Source organism: Enhydra lutris, unplaced genomic scaffold, assembly GCF_002288905.1.
Source record: "Enhydra lutris kenyoni isolate GAN:26980312 unplaced genomic scaffold, ASM228890v2 scaffoldscaffold50, whole genome shotgun sequence".
In the NCBI taxonomy this organism is placed as follows: Eukaryota; Metazoa; Chordata; class Mammalia; order Carnivora; family Mustelidae; genus Enhydra; species Enhydra lutris.
In genome coordinates, this window is record NW_019154134.1 from 5372349 (window position 1) to 5394552 (window position 22204).

The 22204-nt window shown below is 39.1% G+C and overlaps 1 protein-coding gene across 1 annotated transcript in view; it reads left to right on the forward strand.

Annotated features, from left to right (window-relative positions):
* The window catches only part of LOC111156961 (serine/threonine kinase 32A), a 127308-nt gene that overhangs the window by 101901 nt on the left and 3203 nt on the right, over window positions 1–22204 (forward strand). The window contains exons 7-10 of the mRNA XM_022518140.1: window positions 3969–4066; window positions 8789–8905; window positions 11253–11378; window positions 12441–12569. Of these exons, the coding sequence (XP_022373848.1) occupies window positions 3969–4066; window positions 8789–8905; window positions 11253–11378; window positions 12441–12569 (470 nt within the window). The remainder of the gene's footprint in view (window positions 1–3968; window positions 4067–8788; window positions 8906–11252; window positions 11379–12440; window positions 12570–22204) is intronic.

The following is a 22204-nucleotide window of genomic DNA, read 5'->3' on the forward strand; positions in this document are numbered from 1 at the left end:
AGGAACAACGGCTGACACAGTCTGAGCTCTGCCTATGTGCCAAGCACTGGTCTAAGTGTGTGTATGACATTCTCTCATGAGGCCAATACTATTGCTATTCCCACTTGAAACATGCAAACTGAGAAATGAAGCACTTTGCCCCAGGTAGAGCTAGGTATACCGCTGTGAGGGTCAGAGCCCCGACTCTTGACTCTCCCAAGAGTCTGCTATGCTGGGCGACCTCTCTGTCTCTGGTTTCTAAACCTGCCTCAGCCAGAATCGCAACTTGTTTCTCTCTGACTCCAAAGGCTGGGTCTTGGCGAATGATACTCTGCTTCTTTTCCCATGTCCACATATAGAACTATCATTTTTCATGATCGTATGCTACAGCATTAGAGGACTGCATCAAATTTAACCACTTCTTTATTGTTGAATGTTAGGTTGTGTCTCATTTTGAAACATAAATGAATTTGTAATGAAACTCCTGTTAGCAGAAATAGGTCCTGCAACTTGATTATCTTTGTGATAAACTCCCATTCAAAGAATTCCTGGTCAGTGGGTATGTATGTGTTAATGCATTTTCCTCCTGAAAGTTCACATTATTTCTGCTCATTTATAGAAGTGTCTGTGAATATTTATTTCCCTGCATTCTCAGCAGGCTGTACAATGAGTATCTTCAATCTTCCTGAAAAAGATCATTTAAAGAGGTCCCTCATGATACTAATACTGAAATTCTCTGACTTCTGTAAACTGTTCATGTTCTTTGCTCGTTTTCTATTAGGGTGTGAATATTTTTATCCTATCCTACTATTTCTTATTGATTGTGTAAAAAAACTCTAGAGCCTTATATATTCAGTTTATAGTGTATCCTATGTGTTATAAATATGATTTCCTACCTTTTAGTTTGCTGTTGTTCTTATGGCATTTTTTTATATAAAGAACTATTTTTTCTAACATCATCACACCATTAGTCTTTTTTATGGTTTCTACCTTTTTTATTTCTTTATTTTTTTTAAAGATTTATTGATTTATCTGAGAGAGAGTGTGTGTGCATGCGAGCGGGGGAGTAGCAGAGGGAGAAGGAGAGAGAGTCTCAAGCAGACTCCGTATAGAGCCAGGGCCTGACGAGGGGCTTGATCCCACAACCCTGAGATCATAACCTGAGCCAAAACCAAAGTCAGTCCTTCAACCAACTGCCACCCAGGTGCCCCTATAGTTTCTACCTTCGATGCTATTCTTAGTAAGACCTACTTTTCTCCAGATTTTGGATATGGTTACCTAATGTTTTTATTACTGTTACACTTTAATTTTTTTTTCCCTTATTCTGGTTACATATAATCTTGACTGAAGTTACATCATAAGGATCTGACTGAACTTTTTGTTAGACCATTAAACAATTGTCTTGCAATAACATATCAAATAATATCTTTTCCATGTTGATTTACAATATGATCATCAAAAACTAAAAACTTATATACAGGTCTACATTCTATTGTTTTCAAATCTTAATTATTACAGCTTTATAATATAATACATGAGACACAAATCTGTGTGTTTTATCTTTTTCAGAAGAATTATTATTCACAGATTTTTGAGGTAGAAGAAATTTAGAAATTTTTTTGTAAATTTCATTATTTCTGTTGTGTCACATTTATGGGTTAGATTTGAGGCCCTTTCTTTCTTTCTTGACCAAGAATCTACTATCTAGGAACACCTACCTGGGTGACTCAGTCAGTTAAGCGTCTGACTCTTGGTTTCATTTCAGGTCAGAATCTCAGGGTCAGGGGTGCCTGGGTGGCTCAGTGGGTTAAGCCTCTGTCTTCGGTTCAGGTCATGGTCTCAGGGTCCTGGGATCGAGCCCCGCATCGGGCTCTCTGCTCAGCGAGGAGCCTGCTTCCCCCCGCCTCTCTCTGCCTGCCTCTCTGCCTACTTGTGATCTCTATCTGTCAAATAAATAAATAAAATCTTTAAAAAAAAAAAAAAGAATCTCAGGGTCATGAGATCGAGCCCCATATCAGACTCCGTGCTCAGCAAGGATTCTGCTTGTCCCTCTCCCTACCCCTCTACCCTTCCCATTGCTCTCTCTCTAAAAATGAATAAGATCTTTTAAAAAAATCTTCTATCTAGGTATTGTAAAACCTGAAAACCAAATGATGGTAATCCAAATAGCCATAGACACATTAAAATGTGGTCAAGCTTATTGGTAATCAGGAGAATGCCTATTGAAACCACAATGAAAGCTCAATCCATAGTTACTGGATTAGCAGAATTCAAAAGGTCAGTTAACACCAAGTGTGGGTAAGGAAGCTGAGCAAAGGAAACTCTGATTCGCTGCTGTTCACCATGTTACTTGGTACTACCCCTTGGTTAAACAGTTGGTCATTTTCCAGAATGTGTGAAGATGCACATTGTACCCCCAGCAGCTCCCCTTCCAGGAACATACTCTATAGATGTGTGGCCTCTTAGGAGCGTTCATGACAGCATTGTTCCAAATTGAAAATATCCAGATGTTAGGTATTCGCCCAGCACAATGGCCTATTTATCACTCAGAGTTTTCCACTGAGACGCCTGTCACCTGTCATCTGGGATACTGGTAAGGGAAAGTGGCAATAAAGCCCATTTGCATCCAATCTGGGGGGTGCTGTGGGGGGTCAGGGCCATTATCTCCCAAAGCGATGGGGAGCTGTGACTTAAAGATACGATGCAGTGATGCGTGGGAGATGAATTCACTGGGGAATGAGGTTCATACAGTCAGGGTCTGTCCTGGGCATCGGATGTCAACATTCAGATTTCTCAGATTGGATGGCATCTACAGGATTTTACTTGGGACTTGAGTATCCTAGCTACGTCAAGCCCGTGTGCAGGCCTCACATCACGCCAGTTTCCTTTGTCCAGAACTGCCCCTTACTGGGAGGCTTGGGTTTACTGTGGAAAGCTGTCCACTAGTAAAATTCCCATTCCTATGAACAAGTGCCTCTCCAGAACCCAGTTTTTGGAGCACTTTCTAGGCACCAGGCACAGAGCTGAGATTTGGGCATGCATTATCTCATTTAATTTCTCACCTCTCTAAAGATCATCTTATTTTGACTTTGCTGAAGAGGATTCTCAAGTTTAGGCAGCAGACTCGTTCAAGGTCAGAATAAGTGGTAAAGGCAGGTTCTGACCCCAGATGGTGTGGCTCCAGAACTAATAACTGTCACCATTGCTTGTTGCCTTGACTCCTTGTTGTTTATTTAGTCAATACATTTCTGTTGAGTGACTCTAGATGCCAGGTTCAATATTAGACACTAGAAGTGTAGCGGTGAGCCCACTGCCCTTGCTTTGTGCTTTATCCCTCACGAGCTAGGTATATTCTTGGAAGAGTATGAAGAAGGTTCATAGGCATCAAAGTGCTTAGAAAATGCATAACTGGGCAGTCACCGCAGAGGGTAAAATTGACTGTAGCTTTGCCTTCCCTTGGAGTCCTTTCAAATAACCGTGTTACAAAGTGTAAGTTTCTCCACCTAATGTGAAACCTTCTATTTCTCAGAGCACCCACTCCCTCCTTCACTCTCCCTCGCCACCAAGAGCAGGCTATAAATGCTACTCTTGGGTCTTCCAGAAGACTGTGAGATGGAGAGCGATCCAATATGCCTTGCACCAAATTCTCAGTGTTGTTTGCAGCAGGAATCCAAATATCAGTCCTTTAGCACAAACCCTTCGACTCAAGGCAACAGAGAACATCTTCCCAGACTTCCTGCTCTTAGGGTCAGCTGAACATTGGAGGCCTTATGGGATCCAATTTTTAATAGTTACGGGATATATACAAGAACAAGAAAATCGGCCATTTTTGCATGCTGGGAGCAATCTAGCAAGGGATGTTAAGCATCCATAACAGTGTTTGGTCCTTTTACTTACCCTGGTGCTGTGCCTTAGGACGAGCACATTGGGAGCAGAGATCTGTTAACGTCGCACGTTGTAAAACTGACCTAACTTTTCTGTATCGTCAGCACCTGAGATGTTCGACCCCAGAAGAGAAGCCGGCTATTCCTTTGCTGTGGACTGGTGGTCCCTGGGAGTGACGGCGTATGAGCTCCTGAGAGGCCGGGTATGCTCGAATTGCGTTGCTCTTTGGTTTTCCAGAGAGTTTCATTTTTAGAATGAAAGAATGGATTTTTTTTTTTTCTCTCTAAAATCAAGCAGTTTGTTTGCAAGGTGAAAACACTATGTCACGTGATTCTTGGGATTACGGCTCATATTCACTCTCCCATATGTGGATCTGAGCCTGTGAGTTAACATTAACTACAGATAAAATTAAATGAATGAGTATTATAAACTCCCAGAGAGGGAAGATCAGTGCACCTCACTAAATACCTTGTGGAAATATATTTGTTTGTTTAAAGAAAACCAATTTGCAGTCACAATACAGGACTCTAACATCCACCTAGTTCCCCAAGATGAGCGTCAACTATTAATATAACACAATTCGTGCCCTGTCTTGTTGGATCCCCCCTCTGTCATTTGGCTCCTGGGTTCTGAGTCCAGGGGCAAATTAGAGTACTTCCCTTTTAAAGAACATATTTCTTAAACAAAAATGCCTAGTAAGAATTTTACCCAGAAAATCTCCCCCCATATTATTTTATCTCTGTGATAGTTCTCTGTGATAGACTGTATTAACATTATCAGATTAACTTTTTCTTTCAATTTTTGGGGTGGGGGAGGTAAAGAAAAGGTACTAACAGATTATTGAATTTAAATCCATTTTGCAAAGTATTGCCCTTTTGAGTTTTTCAGGGTTTATCAATTTTTACCTAATCTCTTTAATATTAGTTTTTTCAGATCTTATTTATTTATTTATTTGACAGAGAGAGAGATCACAAGTAGGCAGAGAGGCAGGCAGGGGGCGGGGGGGAAGCGGGCTCCCTGCTGAGCAGAGAGGCCAATGTGGGGCTTGATCCCAGGACCCTGAGATCATGACCTGAGTTGAAGGCAGAGTGTTACCCCATGGAGACACCCAGGTGCCCCTCTCTTTTATATTTATTAGATTATAAATTCATTAAGGTGAAGCATGTACCTCATAGTTTAGTATTATCCCCAGTATTTAACTCTAAATAGATACATAACAAGTGTGTACTGAATGAATGGGGGAACAAGGCACTACATCAACTCTGCAGCGTTCTAGCAAAGAATCACCAAGTAGGCTGTAGGTTAATTAGGTTTCAAAATCTAGCTAATCACATTTAATTACAACTATCAACACAACTAAACCACAGAGGACAGGCGCTGAACAATGATCTCCTCCACATTTACAAATTCTCATTTATAGAAAAATATACGCCTCAAAGACAAATATGCTTGACATCTCTGTGTTTTCTGAACTTCACTGCAATCTTGATGAATGGGTCCCTTAGCTATTAATCTGCTTTGTCTGCCATTGTAAGGGCAAGGTCCGTCCTTTCTAGCTTTGGGTTATCCTTAAGGGTCAGCTTCTGCTAGGTACACACGTAGCTTTGCACTAATTGTATGTCCTTAGATGCAAATCGTTCACTCTTGTACTCTTGAAATAAGACCACGATCACAACACCTCATTTTCTCCCATCTAATGCTTTACTTTTTCCACCTTATTCATTCTTTATATTCTTGCTCCTATTTTATATGCTGCGTTAAGAATTGTTTGATATATCCTGTCACTGCACGCTGTAATTTCTTTATGGCATGCATTCTGTTGATTTAGGGGTGTGTGTGTGTGTGTGTGTGTGTGTAGACCCTACATAAATATTTATGGTTTCTGAAAGTAGATTATAGGCTCCCCCAGTGTGGAAATCACGTCTCTCTCGTTCTTGTATCCCCAGTGCCCAACAGAGGTGCTGGGACATCATGGGCATTCAATAAATATTTGGCAAGTGAATAAATATGCAATTCTGGTAGCTGATGAATTAACATGGATTTTCAATTTGAGAACTAGAAAGATATGTTATTGTCTAAGACAAAGGCCACTTGGCTATTTTTAATAAGTTGACAGATCATGAGGATTCTTTTAAAATATTAAGTTCAGTCACCTGGGCTTCTAAAGTAAATGGAAAAAAGTATGCTTAAACCAGTTGCCTGTGGCATTTATCAGTTAACTTATTCATTTATCAAAGCATTTATTCATTTATCAAAGCATTTTATGTTTTGAGGGAGAAACAGTAAGTTTAGAAGCAGCAATGAAATGAAGGAAATTAGAAGAAAGAAAAAAAAATGTCTGTATCTAACCGTGGAAAATGAAGCATGCCAAACTTCTCTTAATGGTATAAATGTGGAGTGAATCCTGTGTAGTGAGCCACAGTGGCTTTGGCTAGTAAACACTCCATAAGCAGTGATCATGGTGGTAAGGTATGGAGTACTTCCTTTCTGAGACTGAGTTACACAGGTCAGCTCCGCCATATTGTTACTGAGACAGATGAATTAGCTACAGTCCTTTATTCAGTCTCGTGGGAAGAAAATATGCGGCAGATAGACAAGTTTAGACCTCATGAAAAAAAAAATAAAGTTTGGCGGTCTCCTTTTTAGGGAATCTACTCCAAGCATTTGGTGGTTCCCTGACTAACTTGATGTCGACATATCATGTGTAGAAGTAAGCCTTTCTTCACATGGCCTTTATTGATGACTCGTCTTGCTCTTCACTGTTCACATTTATAGCCGCCCTTTCTAGCCTGTGTACAAGAATCGTGCAAATCTTTTTCCTGCATTGTGTGTAATATGTGCCAGCTGCCCTGTGAATTTTACATGTACTATGCCATTTAGTTTTTCCAACAACCTCACGTGGGGGTTTATTTTACAGATAAAGGACAGATGAAGGAACAAACTCCAATCGAGTGCCTCAATTTGACACTAAAATCCTTTTTTGCCTTTGAAGCTCAAGATCTTAACCACATTACCTTTCTTCTCCCCCAAGCTTCTCTTGAAATTCCGTTAGCTAACAGTGTAATATGATTTTCAGGTATAGAATTCAGTGATTCATCATTTACATGTAACAACCAGGGCTCATCATGACAAGTGTCCTCCTTAATGCCCATCCCCCATTTAGCCCGTCCCCCTGCCCACCTCTCCTCTGGTAATAATCACTGTGTTCTCTATAGTTGGGAATCTGTTTTTGAATTTGCCTCTTCCACCCATAGCCCCATGTTCATTTGTTTTGCTTCTGAAATTCCACATGAATGAAATCATGTAGTATTTATCTTTCTTTGACTTATTTCGCTTAGCATAATACTCTCTAGTTCCATTCACATCTTTGCAAATGGGAAGATTTCATTCCTTTTTGATGGCTGAGTAATATTCATATATATACATATATATATATGAAGTGAGATATATATATATATGAAGTAAGTTACACATATACATATATATAGTATCAGTTCTTCTATATCCATTCATCAATCAGTGGACATTTGGTCAGTTTCCATAGTTTGGCTATTGTTCATAATGCTGCTATAAACATCATGGAGCATGTATCCGTTTGAATTAGTATTTTTGTATCCTTTGGGTAAATACCCAGTAATGCAACTGCAGCATTGTAGGGTGATTCTATTTTTAGTTTTTAGGGGAACTTCCACACTATTTCCCAGAATGGCTGCACCAGTTTGCCTTCCCACCAACAGAGTAAGAGGGTTCCCTTTCTCCACATCCTCGCCAACACCTGTTGTTTCCTGTCATATTAATTTTAGTCATTCTGACAGGTGTGAGGTGGTATCTCATTGTGGTTTTGATTTGTATTTCCCTGATGATGAGTGATGATGAGCACATTTGTATGTGTCTACTAGTCATCTATAATTACATTACCTTTTAATACTAATTTACAACAGGAAGAATATTAAACTCTTCCATCTCTCCCAATTTATTCCATCAGTCCGCAGTCATTTATTCAGTATCTTGAAAAGGCCAGGCACTTGATGAATGTACATAGCCATATTAACTGTCCCACTGTTGGTTAATCTAATACGGAAATTGTGTTCATTCAACAAACATGCAATGAGCACCTACTAGTTGCTAGGTCCAATGGACACATATATGAGTAGGGGATGATCTCTGGCCATAAGTAGCTCACAGTTCACACAAAAGATAAAATCTCATAAGTCTATTTTATGAAACAGAGAAATTAATATAGGTAAAGGCTGCTCTCTAGTGGGCAGCTGTGAAAAATATAACAAAACCACTGTTTTCTTTACACCAAAGTTAAAACTATAAAAGAACGTGGTTCTCTCAGAGGTAAAAATACTACACCTCATCATAAAATTCTCCACCCCACTCCACAGAACTAGCAACTCATAACATTTTGGACTGGAGTTAAACTTTTCTGGGTAACATTCTATCCTGAACTTATTACTGATTCAAAAAGCACAAACAGGTGTAGAGTAAAACTCTGGATCTCTTTCTAATCAACATTTAAGTAGCAGTTTTTTTCAAAGTTCCATTTACTGAACACTTTCCCCATGTTCTATGTAAATACTTACGTAAGCTGCCTTACAGAACAGCCCCAAATTGATATCTCAGAGGTGGATTTAGTGTACAGAACTGTTTAATTTGGCCCAGTGGACTTACCAAAGTTTTTTAAAAATCCTGAGATTTCACAGGAAACTAGAGATTTCTGGGGGGTCTTTTTTTTTTTTTTTTTTTAAATAAAAGATCTGACAACAGTAGACCACATTTGCACATGAAAACAACAATCAGCTGGAAGGGACCAGAAAATGATACGGAGATTTGAAAATTTAAGTCGGGAACATGGGCAAAACAAAATTTTTTCTTTACCCTATAAAAATGAAGACTCTTCCTTCTTCTCTCCCCCAAGAGACCATACCATATTCGCTCCAGTACCTCCAGCAAGGAAATCGCACACATGTTTGAGACAGCTATCGTGACTTATCCCTCTGCCTGGTCACAGGAAATGGTGTCACTACTCAAGAAGGTAAGAAGGAGGACTGCATGACGAAAGGAAGTGGTAAAAAGAAGCATGCCTTCTGGTTTGAGGTGAGAAGTTAGTTTATAATACTGGAGGCAGCCATGATGATACACATTTCTAGAGTGGACTTTGCACCTAACAGCTTGCAAACACATGGCTTCGTTCGGGCAACACACGTGTCCTCTTGTTGAGCCATGTCTAACTCAGTGTGTCCAAAATGGAGTTCCTGATCGCTCTCTATTTCCTGGACTTGCTATGATGTTCCCTTTCTCAGTGATTGGCCCCCTCCATCCTTCCAGCTATGGAAGCCAGAAACCAAAAGTCACCCATCATCCCCATATCCAATTCACAGCCAAGTTCTATAACCTGATTTTGTAAATATCTCTTGACTCTGTCACTTCTCTTTATCTCTACTGCCATCTCCTTAGTCCTACTGCCTTATAAGGTCTTACCTTAAAACTGGTTTGTTCTGGACACTTTCACACACTCCATTTGGTTCTCCCCTCTGCCCGATACTGATCTGTTCAAAGCAAAATTCATTGTCTTAGTGTTCTCAGAATAAAGACCAAAATAATCTATATGGTATAAAGGTTCTAACTACCATCCAAGCCTTATTTTGGACTTTTGTTCCCCTTTTGACTACACATAGATTTCTTTTTTTCTCTTCTCCTTTTCTTCTACCTCCTCACCATCATTTATCAACCTCTTACCACAGGGCCTTTCCTCATGCTCTGCCTGAAATAGTGCCTCCATCCCCAGCTCTTCCAGCTCCCTCCTTTAGGTCAGCACTACTCAATGAGATTCAGTGACTGGTTCAAATCCATAAATTGTTCCCTACAGGTCCATGAGTAGTATAGAAATTGAGAGAAGCATTTAGAAACTGTTATAGCAATGGGATATTGCTGATGTTTCTAAGTACATGGTCAGTGGCCTCATCTCACTGAACAGGGTATTAACTCAAATCACAAGTTGTATGTGCTGCGGCCTGCATATTAGCCATGCACAATAAGACCACATACTGATCTCACTGGGTAGGAAATTAAATGGAAAAAATTGGCCCGCCTGCATAGTTTGAGAAACACAGCTCTAGATCTCAGCTGAACTATCACTTTCTCAGGAAGCTTTCTTCTGTCGTAAGCTCACATAGAACCGGGTTTCCTTCTTACCATTTTTTAAAATTTGAATTTATACATTATATGTGTGTGATTCTTGGGTTAATGATTACTGTCATCTAAGCCTTATGAGAGGGGACCACATCAGGCTTCTTCACCTGAGGCAGCTAGCCCAGAGCCTGACAGGTGGTAAATCTGGTATTTGAATAAATGAGGTCCATAGTGTCCATCAGATTTTCAGGGTGCCCATGTTCATGGAAATGGCAATTGTAGGAGCAGCTAAGTAGTATGCATTGAATGATTATGTGGAGGAAAGAATAAGGAACCTCACAAGATGCACTTGGCTTTCTTTGAAGAGGGAAAATCGCACAGGTTGTGGCTGGCTAAGGACAAGAGCTTTGAGGGCCTACAGTTCACACCTGTGCCTCCTGCGTTTTGGGTCAAGCTCCCTATGTTGGAATAGGGATATTGAAAATGTCAAAGATGAAGAAGAGAGGGGTGATTTTCCATAAGCAAATTGTCCTCAGTTCCAAGAAAGCCCTCCTCACCCCAAAATCACACCCCGATGATCCACGGTTGTAGTCTCGAGGAGCGTTCTCAAGCAGAACTGGCATTTCCCACTTGAGCCACAGGACTGATGTGATACTGACTGTGGAGCAGTTCCAGGGGGAGAATCTTTAATCACAGTTCGCAAAACCCCAAACTCTAATGGTAACCTTGGTTACATCTTATACAATATATTTTGATTAATTGTACAAACAGCTGTAACTTTTAGTAGGAAATTAATTTCATTTGTAAAAACACACAAGCATTCACTACCTAATAAGGGGAGACCTTCTCTTAGGCACTTTATATACATGGCCTCATTTATTCCTAGCTACAACCACATAAAATGGGCTATTATCCCCTTTTTATAGAGAGTAAACAAAGGTTTAGAGGACAAGCTTGCCCACAGTTAATAAAGTAGGGGAATCAGGAATCAAAGGTATGTTTAACTCAACAGGACCATCTATTTTCACTCACCACACTGCAAAAACCTATTTACAGCTCATTCTATGCATGCATTATCCCATTATTTATGTAGGTATTATCTTTATTACTTGATAGGATTAGGGAAGGGAAACACTACCTTGTTTCCTTTAAACCTACACTTGAAAACTTTTAGAGGGAGTTGTTATGTACGATTTTTTTGCCCCATGTTGACCTTCATTATAATCTTGGTGTTTGTATTCTATTTACAGCTACTTGAGCCTAATCCAGATCAGCGATTTTCTCACTTGTCTGACGTTCAGAACTTTCCGTATATGAATGACATGAACTGGGATGCGGTTCTGCAGAAGAGGCTCATTCCAGGTTTTATTCCTAACGTGAGTCAATCCTAACAAATCCATAACAACCCTCATTCAGTTACACATACGGTCTCATTAGATAACCCCACCCGTGTTTGTTGCAACAGCCCGATTCCTGTCTCACAGATGAGACAATGGAGGCACACACAGGGGAAATGGGCCACCGTAGGTCATGTGGCTAGCAAGTGGCCAAGTGGGATTCTCATCCAGGTCCATCGGCATCTGGAGTTCTAGGTCCTAATCCCTTTTTGTGGTATGCTTCTACCGGAAGGAAGCCCTAATCCTCCGAGGAGTCATTCCCAGGAATCTGCTCATTGAGGAAACACTGTTTTCTCAGATTTCAAAGATGTAGAAATTTGTTTCCATGGTTCTGTGAGTCACAGCACTGAAAATGTTGGGGTTATTTTTACCACTCACCCCTCTTCCTTTGGTGGTTCTCTGTCTCAGAGCTACATTCATTAGGACTATAATTCCCACTGGTTGATTACCTGGCTGTGGGACATCTGTGGCCTCGTTCGGACCACTAGGAAAAGCTGGAGTCAGAAGCTTTGGCCAAGAAATCCTCCTCTGCATCACACCACAGCCATTAGCTATCCACTCTGCCTCAGGAGAGGCTCTATGTACGATTCTCTGACTTTACCATCCCTCCAAGTCATCTGGGGAACTTGTTAAAAATGTAGTTTCCTCAGCCTCTGTTCAGAAACACTGACTCTGAAGGTCTGGCCGGGGAACTGGGCAACTGGACAAACAACTCAGGTGATTCTCATCTATATACACAATCATCAGAGCACACTTTAGGAAACATAATTCACAAGTTCAAGCTTTGAAAAAAATGACTAGAGTTTGATTTCCTTTCACACTCACTGAGGGCTTGTGGGGAGTTTAGAAAACAAACAAAATAGAAAATCGAAGACTATGAAAAACAAAGCCGGCCATAAGTTATTTAAAACATGGTAGGAATCGCAGCTCCTTATTCTCGGATGGCTCCATCAGAAGCAGGTGCTGTTCCTGGTATTAGGTTCGGCATCTCTGTAGAATGACCCAGAATCAAAGGAGTGAGCCAACTGGTCTTTCTTGCAGAAAGGCAGGCTGAATTGTGACCCCACCTTCGAACTTGAAGAAATGATTCTGGAGTCCAAACCTCTTCACAAGAAAAAGAAGCGTCTGGCAAAGAAGGAGAAGGAGATGAGGAAATGTGATTCCTCTCAGGTAAGCAGGTACCCCCCAGATTCAGGGTCACGGGACTCTTCCTGGCACCCACCGTTGGGGAGCTCCCGGTGGGAGGGCCACTCAGCACCCAGAGCTGCTGTTTTATGAACGCATGGAGTCGCTGAACCCCCAGGCTTCTGGAATGGCAGGCCTGGGCCGCACTGGGGTTCCTAGCAGAGCGGTTACATTTAGCGGTGGACTCTGGCTCTGCCATGAACGTCATTCAGTTATGGCCCTCCTCAAGCTCTCATTTCAGATTTTACAATATCCTGGAAGACATTCCAATCAGTAGCTCTGCAAACAAATATTCTCAAAGTCCTTCATGTCTCTAGCCCTCCAGGGACACTCTACACTCTCAAAGTCAAGTTAGCCAAGGCCACGTGCAACCCTACAAGTATCTGACCTTCACTGACTACAGGTTTCTTCCTTCTTTAGGACCCTTGCTCTTCCCTCTTCCTTCAGTGTTCTACTCTCAGATCTTCACGTAGGGGATTTCCTATAGTCCCTTATACCCTAAACGCCATTTGCCGAAGATAAGGTCTCTTCGATACTGCTCTCTTTCTCAGCCCCGATTTTTAATTCCCTCGTGACATTAACATAATTTACAAATCCTTATGTGTTTATTTGTTTATTTTTCTACCCCCACTAAAATGAAGGCTCCTTGTGGGGGAAGCCCAGGTCGCACCCACCAGTGTCTTCATACAGCATAGGCTCAATAAACAGGAGGTTCAGTATATTGGAAGGAAAGGAAATTTTGTAACTGGACAGTGAAAATTGGGCATCGCTCTTCTTAGAGCTACAAACCCCATATTTTTCCTTAATCTATCTCAGCAGTGTTCTACAGCTTTTGCAAGTACAAATTTTTCGTGTCCTTCATTAAACTTATTTAGAATTTTATTCTTTTGGATACAATGGAAATGGAATTGTTCATTTCCTTCTTGAATTATTAATTCCTGGCATATAGAAACAATGGATTTGTCTATATTGATTCTGTATGCCACAACTTTGCTGAGCTCATTTCTTAGCTCTAAGCTTCCTTGTGGATTCTGTGGGATTTTCTATCCATTAGACCATGTCATCTGCAAATAAGGCTAGTTTTACTCCTCTTTACAGTTTGGATGCCTTTAATTCTTTTCTTTCCCTGATTGCTCTGGCTAGAAATTCCAGTACACTGTTGAATAGCAATGGCAAATGCAGGCATCTTTGCCTTTTTTCTACTCTTAGGGGGAAATACCTTTTACCACTGAGAATTGTGTTAGCCGTGATTTTTTTTGGAAAAGCCTTTTATCTTGTTGTAGAAGTATTCTATTCCTAGTTTTTTTTAGTGTTTTCATCATGAAGTGTTTTGAATTTTGTCAAATGCCTTTTTCCGGGTCAAATGAGATAATCTTGCACATTTTTCTTTTCTTAGTTCTGTTAATGCAATGTGTTATGTTGGCTGGTTTTCTTATGGTGAACCATTCTCACACTCCTGGGATAAATCCCCCTTGGTCATTGTGTATAATCTTTTAAAGATTTTATTTATTTATTTGACAGAGAGAGATCACAAGTAGACAGAGAGGCAGGCAGAGAGAGAGAGGGAAGCAGGCTCCCCGCCAAGCAGAGAGCCCGATGCGGGACTCGATCCCAGGACCCTGAGATCATGACCTGAGCCGAAGGCAGCGGCTTAACCTACTGAGCCACCCAGGTGCCCCCATTGTGTATAATCTTTTAATATGCCGTTGGACTTGGTTTGCTACAATGTTGTTGAAGATTCTTTTATCTATATTCATAATGAAAATTGTCCTGTAATTTTCTTCTCTTTTGATGTCTTTAGCTGTTTTGGTATGGGGGTAAAGCTGGGTCCACTGAATGAGTCAGTTTTCTTTTTTTGGGGGGCGGGGGGTTTTCCAGGCAAGTTTGAGAAAGATTGGTGTTGTTTCTTCTTTAAACATTTGGTAGAACTCACTGCTAAAGTCATCTGGTCCTGGACTTTTCTTTGTTGGGAAGTTTCTTATTACAGATTTTTACTTGTAGATTACTCTTTACTTGTTATAGGTCTGTTGAGATTTTATATTTCTTCTAAAATTTTTATAGTAATTTGTTTTTTTACAAATTGGTCCATTTCATCTAGATGTTATTTGTTAATATACAGTTGGTCACCCTGGGTTTTTTATTTCTATAAGGTAAGTCTGGAAGTCATGTCCCCACTTTCATTTGTGATTTTAGTTATTTGCATTTTTTCTTTCTATATGACTAATCATTTGTCAGTCTTATCATCTTTTCAAAGAACCAGTGATTATGTTTGTTATTTTTCTATTCTCTATTTCATTGATCTTTGTTCTCATCTTTGTTTTTTCCTTCATTCTGCTAGCTTTGGGTTTAGCCTGTTTTTCTTTTTCTTTTTTTTTTTTTTAAGATTTTATTTTTTTGATAGAGAGAGATCACAAGTAGGCAGAGAGGCAGGCAGAGAGAGAGAGGAGGAAGCAGGCTCCCCGCTGAGCAGAGAGCCCGATGTGGGGCTCGATCCCAGGACCCTGGGATCATGACCCGAGCCAAAGGCAGAGGCTTTAACCCACTGAGCCACCCAGGCGCCCCTGCTTTTCTTTTTCTAATTCATCAAGGTATGAAGTTAGATTATTGATTTGGAATATTTCTTCTTTTCTAAAGTAGACATTTACACCTATAAAATTTCTCTGATTACTGCCTTCACTGCATCCCCTAAGTTTTAGTGTGTTGGGGTTTCTTTGTTTATTTATCTTAAAGTATTTTCTAATTCTTGTGATTTTTTTTTTGACACAATGGTTGTTTAAGAATGTGTTTAATTTCCATGTATTTGTAAATTTCCCAGTTTTCCTTCTGTTGTTGATTTCTAGCTTCATTTTGTTGTGGTCAGAGATCGTTTGTATGATTTTAAAATTTTAAAATGTATTGAGACTGTTTTTTACCCTGACATATGGTTTCCTTCCATGGTTTCTTTTACCTTTCTGAGCATATTTAAGACAGTTGTTCTAAAGTCTCTGGGGGCGCCTGGGTGACTCAGTCGGTTAAGCATCCAATGCTTGGTTTCAGCTCAGGTTGTGATCTTGGGGTTGTGAGATCAAGCCCTGCACTGGGTGGAGTCTGCTAGAGATTCTCTCTCCCTCTCTCTCTCTGCCCTTCCTGCTCACGCTTCACTCTCACTCTAAAGTAAATAAATAAATCTTAAAAAAAAAAAGTCTCTGTTTAGTAAATCCAATGTTTGGGCATCCTCGGGTGTAATTTCTGTTCCTTTGACTGGACCTTGTGATTTTGTTGTTGAAAACGTGACATTTGAATATTATCATGTAGTAACTCTAGAAATCAGATTCTCTCCTCTTATAGAGTTTGCTCTTTTTTGATTGTTGAAGGCAGTACTCATCCTTTTTAAAGTAACTTTTACAAACTACTTTTGCAAACCCCATATTCCTTGTCTTGTGTCATCCCTGCAGTTCCTATTATGTTAGCTTGTGTTTAGCTAATATTTTGACAGAGATTTCCTTGAACACCAGAAGCATTTTTAAGTTGCTTTTTTTCTTGATTTAGTGTTTCCTTGGTTGTTAAAAAGAACTTTGGATTGCTTTCCAGAATTCTGACAAAGTTAGCTCTGACAGTTTCTGCTTGTTTTTTTGTTTCTGTTGATGGGAGCTTGGAGCTGCCTACTCTAATATTCTGTTCCAGTTCCTCTTAATCTGGTACCCTAAGTTTAAAAATAAAAATTATTTTGCTTTACAGTAAAGGTTAGTATTCCCAAAAATAATCAGAAAAGATCATGAATCTCAAAATAGCACTCTATCTACTCTTTGACATCAAGGTTTTTAAAATGTGAGGATCAATCTTGGCAGCTCATTACAGTATGACCATGTTCATTCATTCATTCATTCAGTCCATGATTATGAAGTGTCTGCTTTGTCAGGAAATGTCTCTGACTTGCTAGTCATTGCTGCCCTTAGAGGTACACAGTGCTCTGGGAATTACTCACTCATCCTGAGTGAGGGTCCAAGTTAGGCTTTCCAGAAGAGCGAACATCTGATCTGGTTCCTCTTCTGGCCCAAGCCTCTTGAACACAGCATGAGTATTTCCTACTGTTGGCAACCATTTGCCATTTTGTTTCTTTTGAAATAATGAAGGCATTTCTAAACTCTCAGGATATAAGTCCTGAAATGCCCTTATCCTTTGTTTTCTGTGCAGTTGTCTCTATTCAACCTAGAGGAACCAGATCTGGAACCAGATCTGGCTTGGAAAAGAGGTCAGTGATCCAACCATGATCATTTTAGTGATAAGGCATGGTCTCCTACTACTCCCTCAGTCTGTAAACACTGCTTCCTGGTTAGGAAAAAACAGGCACAACAAACCCATTGGCTTATCTTCTTCTCTAAATTCCATCTGCTTTCTTATTTGGCATTTCATTAAAATGGAAATTTTTATAATGTAGTCTTTTTTTTTTTTAAGATTTTATTTATTTATTTGACAGACAAGTAGGAAGAGAGGCAGGCAGAGACAGAGAGAGGAGGAAGCAGGCTCCCCACGGAGCAGAGAGCCTGACGCGCAGCTTGATCCCAGGACCCCGGGATCATGACCTGAGCTGAAGGCAGAGGCTCTAACCCACTGAGCCACCCAGGTGCCCCAAAATGGAAATTTTTAACATGATTTTTAGCCAAATTAATTGTATTAATAGAGCCATCATTTTCATTTAAAGATGTGCTTAAATATCGCACAAACCTGTTAACCCGTGTTTTATCTGATCTGTTTGTTTTGGTTAAATTGTTTTAAGAAGGGCACCTGACTGGCTCAGTTGGTTAAGCACCAACTCTTGATTTTGGCTCAGGTCATGATCTCAGGGTTGTGAGATTGAGCCCCACATCAGGCTCCATGCTGGGCGTGGAGCCTGCTTGAGATTCTCTCTCTCCCTCTCCTTTTTGCCCTTCCCACCCTCTCTCTTTTTTTAAAAAAATTGGTTTTTTTTAAAGATTTTATTTATTTATTTGACAGATATTACAAGTAGGCGGAGAGGCAGGCAGAGAGAGGAGGAAGCAGGCTCCCTGCTGAGCAGAAAGCCCAATGTGGGGCTCGATCCCAGGACCCTGGGATCATGACCTGAGCCGAAGGCAGAGGCCTTAACCCACTAAGCCACCCAGATGCCCCTAAAAAATTTGTTTTACGAGATGCTAGGGTGAGAGGGAAAGAGATAATATGCAAAGATCTATTTTTCCTATGGACATATATGTATATCCTAGAAAGCTTTATTAAGGGGAAAAGCCCTACAATACCAATTTTGTGTATGGGAAAATAAAACCTATTGTAATCTTTTATATATATCTTATTTTGTATATTTATTTTTATTTATATAATATATACTTGACATACACACATATACAAATACATAGTTGTATCAATGTAAATATATATTTATACATATACTTACATAAACATGTGTAACTCTAGTAGAGTTGCTTTGTTTTTGTTTTTTAACTTTTTCATGTGGGAAAAGAGGTGAGGGGAGTTATGTCTCAGATGCCTTCTCAACTTGTAAAGGTAATCAGCGTAGATATTTACACCTTAGGGGAAAGGGATAAATGTAACTACTATCACCAGGCCCACAGGTTACTAAGGAAGGTTATTAAGGAAGCAATCCACTGGACATCATAGACACACTAGAGAGTAAAATTTATTTTCACAGGGCTTATTAACAACCTCTGAAGTCCACAAGTCTTATAAGAGACCTTCTTAGAAATATCTGCTAGAATCTGTTCTTGTGTGTGTGTGTGTGTGTGTGTGTGTTATTTTTGTTTGTTTTTGTTTGTCTTCATGATGAAGATCTCTTATCTGTAGCTGTAAGGGAGAGGGAACATTCTCCTCTTTTCATCTTTACTCATGTAGACTTCTTTCACCCACCGTTAGGAGGCTCTGTGTGCTTCGAGACTAAGAAGTGGAATTGTGTTAGTGAGTACAGAGCAGAAAGAGGCAGGCTTAAAAAAAGAGTCAGGCTCTAAACTTATAAGGATAAGAAAGGGGTAGAATTATCTTGTTAAAAGACGGAATGTGGGGTGTGTAACTATCTGCAATGATGGTTTCTACATGTTGAACAGTCAACGCTAATCCAACCAGCATGATGGCAAAATGAACTTCAATAGACTGTTTAAAATCTGTTAAAGAGTGCCTGTCCCCTCTCTCCAGTAAGAGCTATCATCTCTTGTGAATGCTTCCTACTCTGACTGGATGAGGCAGTGTGTAGTGGTTACTTCCCAAACAGCTATATGATCCTTTTAAATGTAATAACTTAAACATTAACTCATGAATCCTTTGTAAGCATTGATTCCTTTATATTAAAAAAAATCGGAACAGTAATAGGACCTACATGATCAATCTGAGGAAGAAGTAAGATGATGTTAGGAAAGCATATTAACAATTAACTGTGTTAAGCTGTGGACTTGTAAAAGGCTGAAAGCTTATCATATGACCCCTTGGACTTCTCCTCTGGGTCCCTATTGCATTAGTGCTTCTCAACCTTAGCATCACACTTAACCCATATGGGAAAACTTTTTTAGTGTACTGGTGTCTGGGTCCCACCCAAGATCAGTAACATTTGAATCTGGGAGTGTGGCCTGGGCATCAGTATCTGAAACGTTCTGCAGGTGATTCTATATATGCAGCTAAGGTTGAGATCCACTGCTGCAGGATCCAGGATACGACTAAATAAAGCAAAGCACTACAGTTTTCCCTTTCCTCCCATTTTCTCATTTATAAAATGGAGTTGATATCGGCACCCACTTCATAGACTTGTTCTGAGTCAATTAGTACATGTAATGTGTTCAGCAAAATGATTATTATGTTTTACTCTTCCGTTCTACATCCTGACTCCTATCTTCTTTCTTTCCCATGTTCCTACTTTTGCTCCTATTTATGTCAGATGCCTCTACTTCTTTGCTTCCAGAATATTCTCCCTTCATTCCTTTCTGCTCATCAACAACTTTCAAGCATAGAACCAAAAAGACAGACACATCACCTAGCTGGTCTGCTGTTGAGGCAAATGATGAAAGTTCTCTTCTGCTACCTCCTGAGATTTCCACCTGCTGCAAACCCTTGAGATACTTTTGTTGCCACCTCCATGCATACCAGTGTAATAGCCATCAGCTCTGCTCATTTCTGAGAAGTGGGTTCGAAGAGTTCTAACCAACCTTTTCCTTCTCATTCACATAAGACCCATTCATCCCTCCATTTTCTTTGCCTCCCTCTCCTTTCCCTCATCATCTCTATCTGGCTACTGTTGTTGACTTAACCATGTCACTGAACTTCTTAAACTTTTTCACCTAAAGCAAAGGAAAAAGACCATGTTGAACGTGAACATTTCAAGGACTGGTGTGGGTGGGTGGGGGGCAACTCGTGGGGTCTGCAGTACCAGCTCACAAACTCCTCTCTGAGTGTCTATTTTATATCTTTAAGGAAAACAGAATTTGGTGGTAGAGAAAAAAATTCACATGGATTTCTACATTTTAGTTGATTTTAATCTTGATTTGTAAGGTTAAAAATATTTTTAAATGTATCTTTTATGTTATATTTTAAGTAACATTTTATATGTCCATATATGTATATAATTTTTATATATGTTTATGTAAATGTTTTGTTTATATATATTCTATATAAACATATAAACAAACATAAACATATTACACAAATTTATATATATTTTAATACAATGATATATATGATATATATTATGCATAAAAATATATACATATATAAACATATATGAAATATTGTATATGTAAAAATATTGTATAATATATATGTTTCTGTATTTATGTTTTTTGTAATACTTTTTAAAAAAAAAACCACGGTGAACTATTCTCAAAGAAAAAAGAAACCCCAACTTTCAGCTCAATTAACCAAGGTAAAAAGAGAGGACCCAAATCCATAAAATATAAATGAAAGAGAAAACATTACAATGCCTCTCCCTAAGAGCACAGAAATGCTAAGGAGCAAAAGAAATCACTATGAACAACTATATACACAACAAAGAGGACAACCTAGAAAAAAATGGGCTTTTTTTAACTAAGAAAAATTCTTAGTAACATACAACCTATCAATTCTGAATCAAGAAGAAATTAAAGATCTGAAGAGACCAATTACTAGTAAGGAATTTGAGTCAGTAATCAAAACTCTCCCAGCAAAAAAAAGCCCAGAACAGATAGTTTCACTGGTGAATTTTACCGAAATTTTACACTTGATCTTAGCCAAAAGGCTGAGAAGCGATTTTACCAAACTTTTAAAAAGAATAAACATTAATCCTTCTCAAAATCTTCCAAAAAATCAAAGAGGAGGGGAAATCCCCAAACTCATTTTATGAGGTTAGCATTACCCTGATTCCAAAGCCAGAAAAAGACATGAAAAGAAAAGGAATCATCAGGCCAACATCCCTGATGAATACAGATGCAAAAATTCTCAATAAAATACTAGCAAACCAAATTCAGCAATACATTAAAAGGAACATTTACTCAAGTGGGATATATCCCTGGGGTGCATAGATGGTTCAACATATGCAAGTCAATAAGTGTGATACATCACATTGATAGAATTGAGAGAAAAAATCATATCATCTCAAGAGACACAGAAAAGGCATCTGACAAAATTCAACATCTATTCATGATTAAAAACTCCTAACAAATTAAGTATAGAAGGAACATACCTTAACAAAGGCCATACATAATGAGTCCACAGCTAACATCATACTCAGTGATGAAATACTAAAAGCTTTTCTTCTAAGATCGGGAACAAGACATGGGTCCCCACTCTCATCACTCCTATTCAACAAAGCTCTGAAGTCCTAGCCAGAGCAATCAGGCAACAAAAAGACATAAAAGACATCAAAATTGGAAAGGAAGAAGTAAAATTGCCTATTTGAAGATGATATGATGTTATATATAGAAAATCATAAAAACTTCACCAAGAAACTCTCAGATCTAATCAATGAATTCAGTGAAATTGCAGGGTACCAAATTACCATATAGTAGCATTTCTATATACTGACAACGAATTATCTGGAAAAAAATCAATACCATTTACAAGAGCATCAAAAAACAGTAAAATACTTAGGAATGAATTCAACCAAGGAGGTGAAAAATATCTGTACTGAAAACCACAAGAAATCTGATTTTTTTGATATAATACCTAAATTATATCCTATGATATAATATCTATATTATAAATGATTTTTTAGATATAATATCTAAAGCACCAGGAATAAAATAAACAAGTAGGACTGCATTAATAAAAAGACAACAAGACATTGATGAAAGAAATTAAAGACAACACATATAAGTAAAAAGGAATCCTGTATTCATGAATGGAAAAATTAATATTGTTAAAATGTCTGTGCTACCTGAAGCCATCTATAGATTCAATGCATTCCCTATTAAAATTCTGATGGGATTTTTTACAGAAGTAGAACAAAAAAAATCATAATATCTATATGGCACCACCAAAGACCCCCAAATAGGCAAAGCAACCCTGGGAAAGAAGAACAAAGCAGGAAGTATCATATGTCCTTCTTTCAAGCTATACTACAAAGTTATACTAATTAAAACAGTATGGTACTTGGAGAGAAACAGACACATAGACCAATGGAATAGAATCAAGGG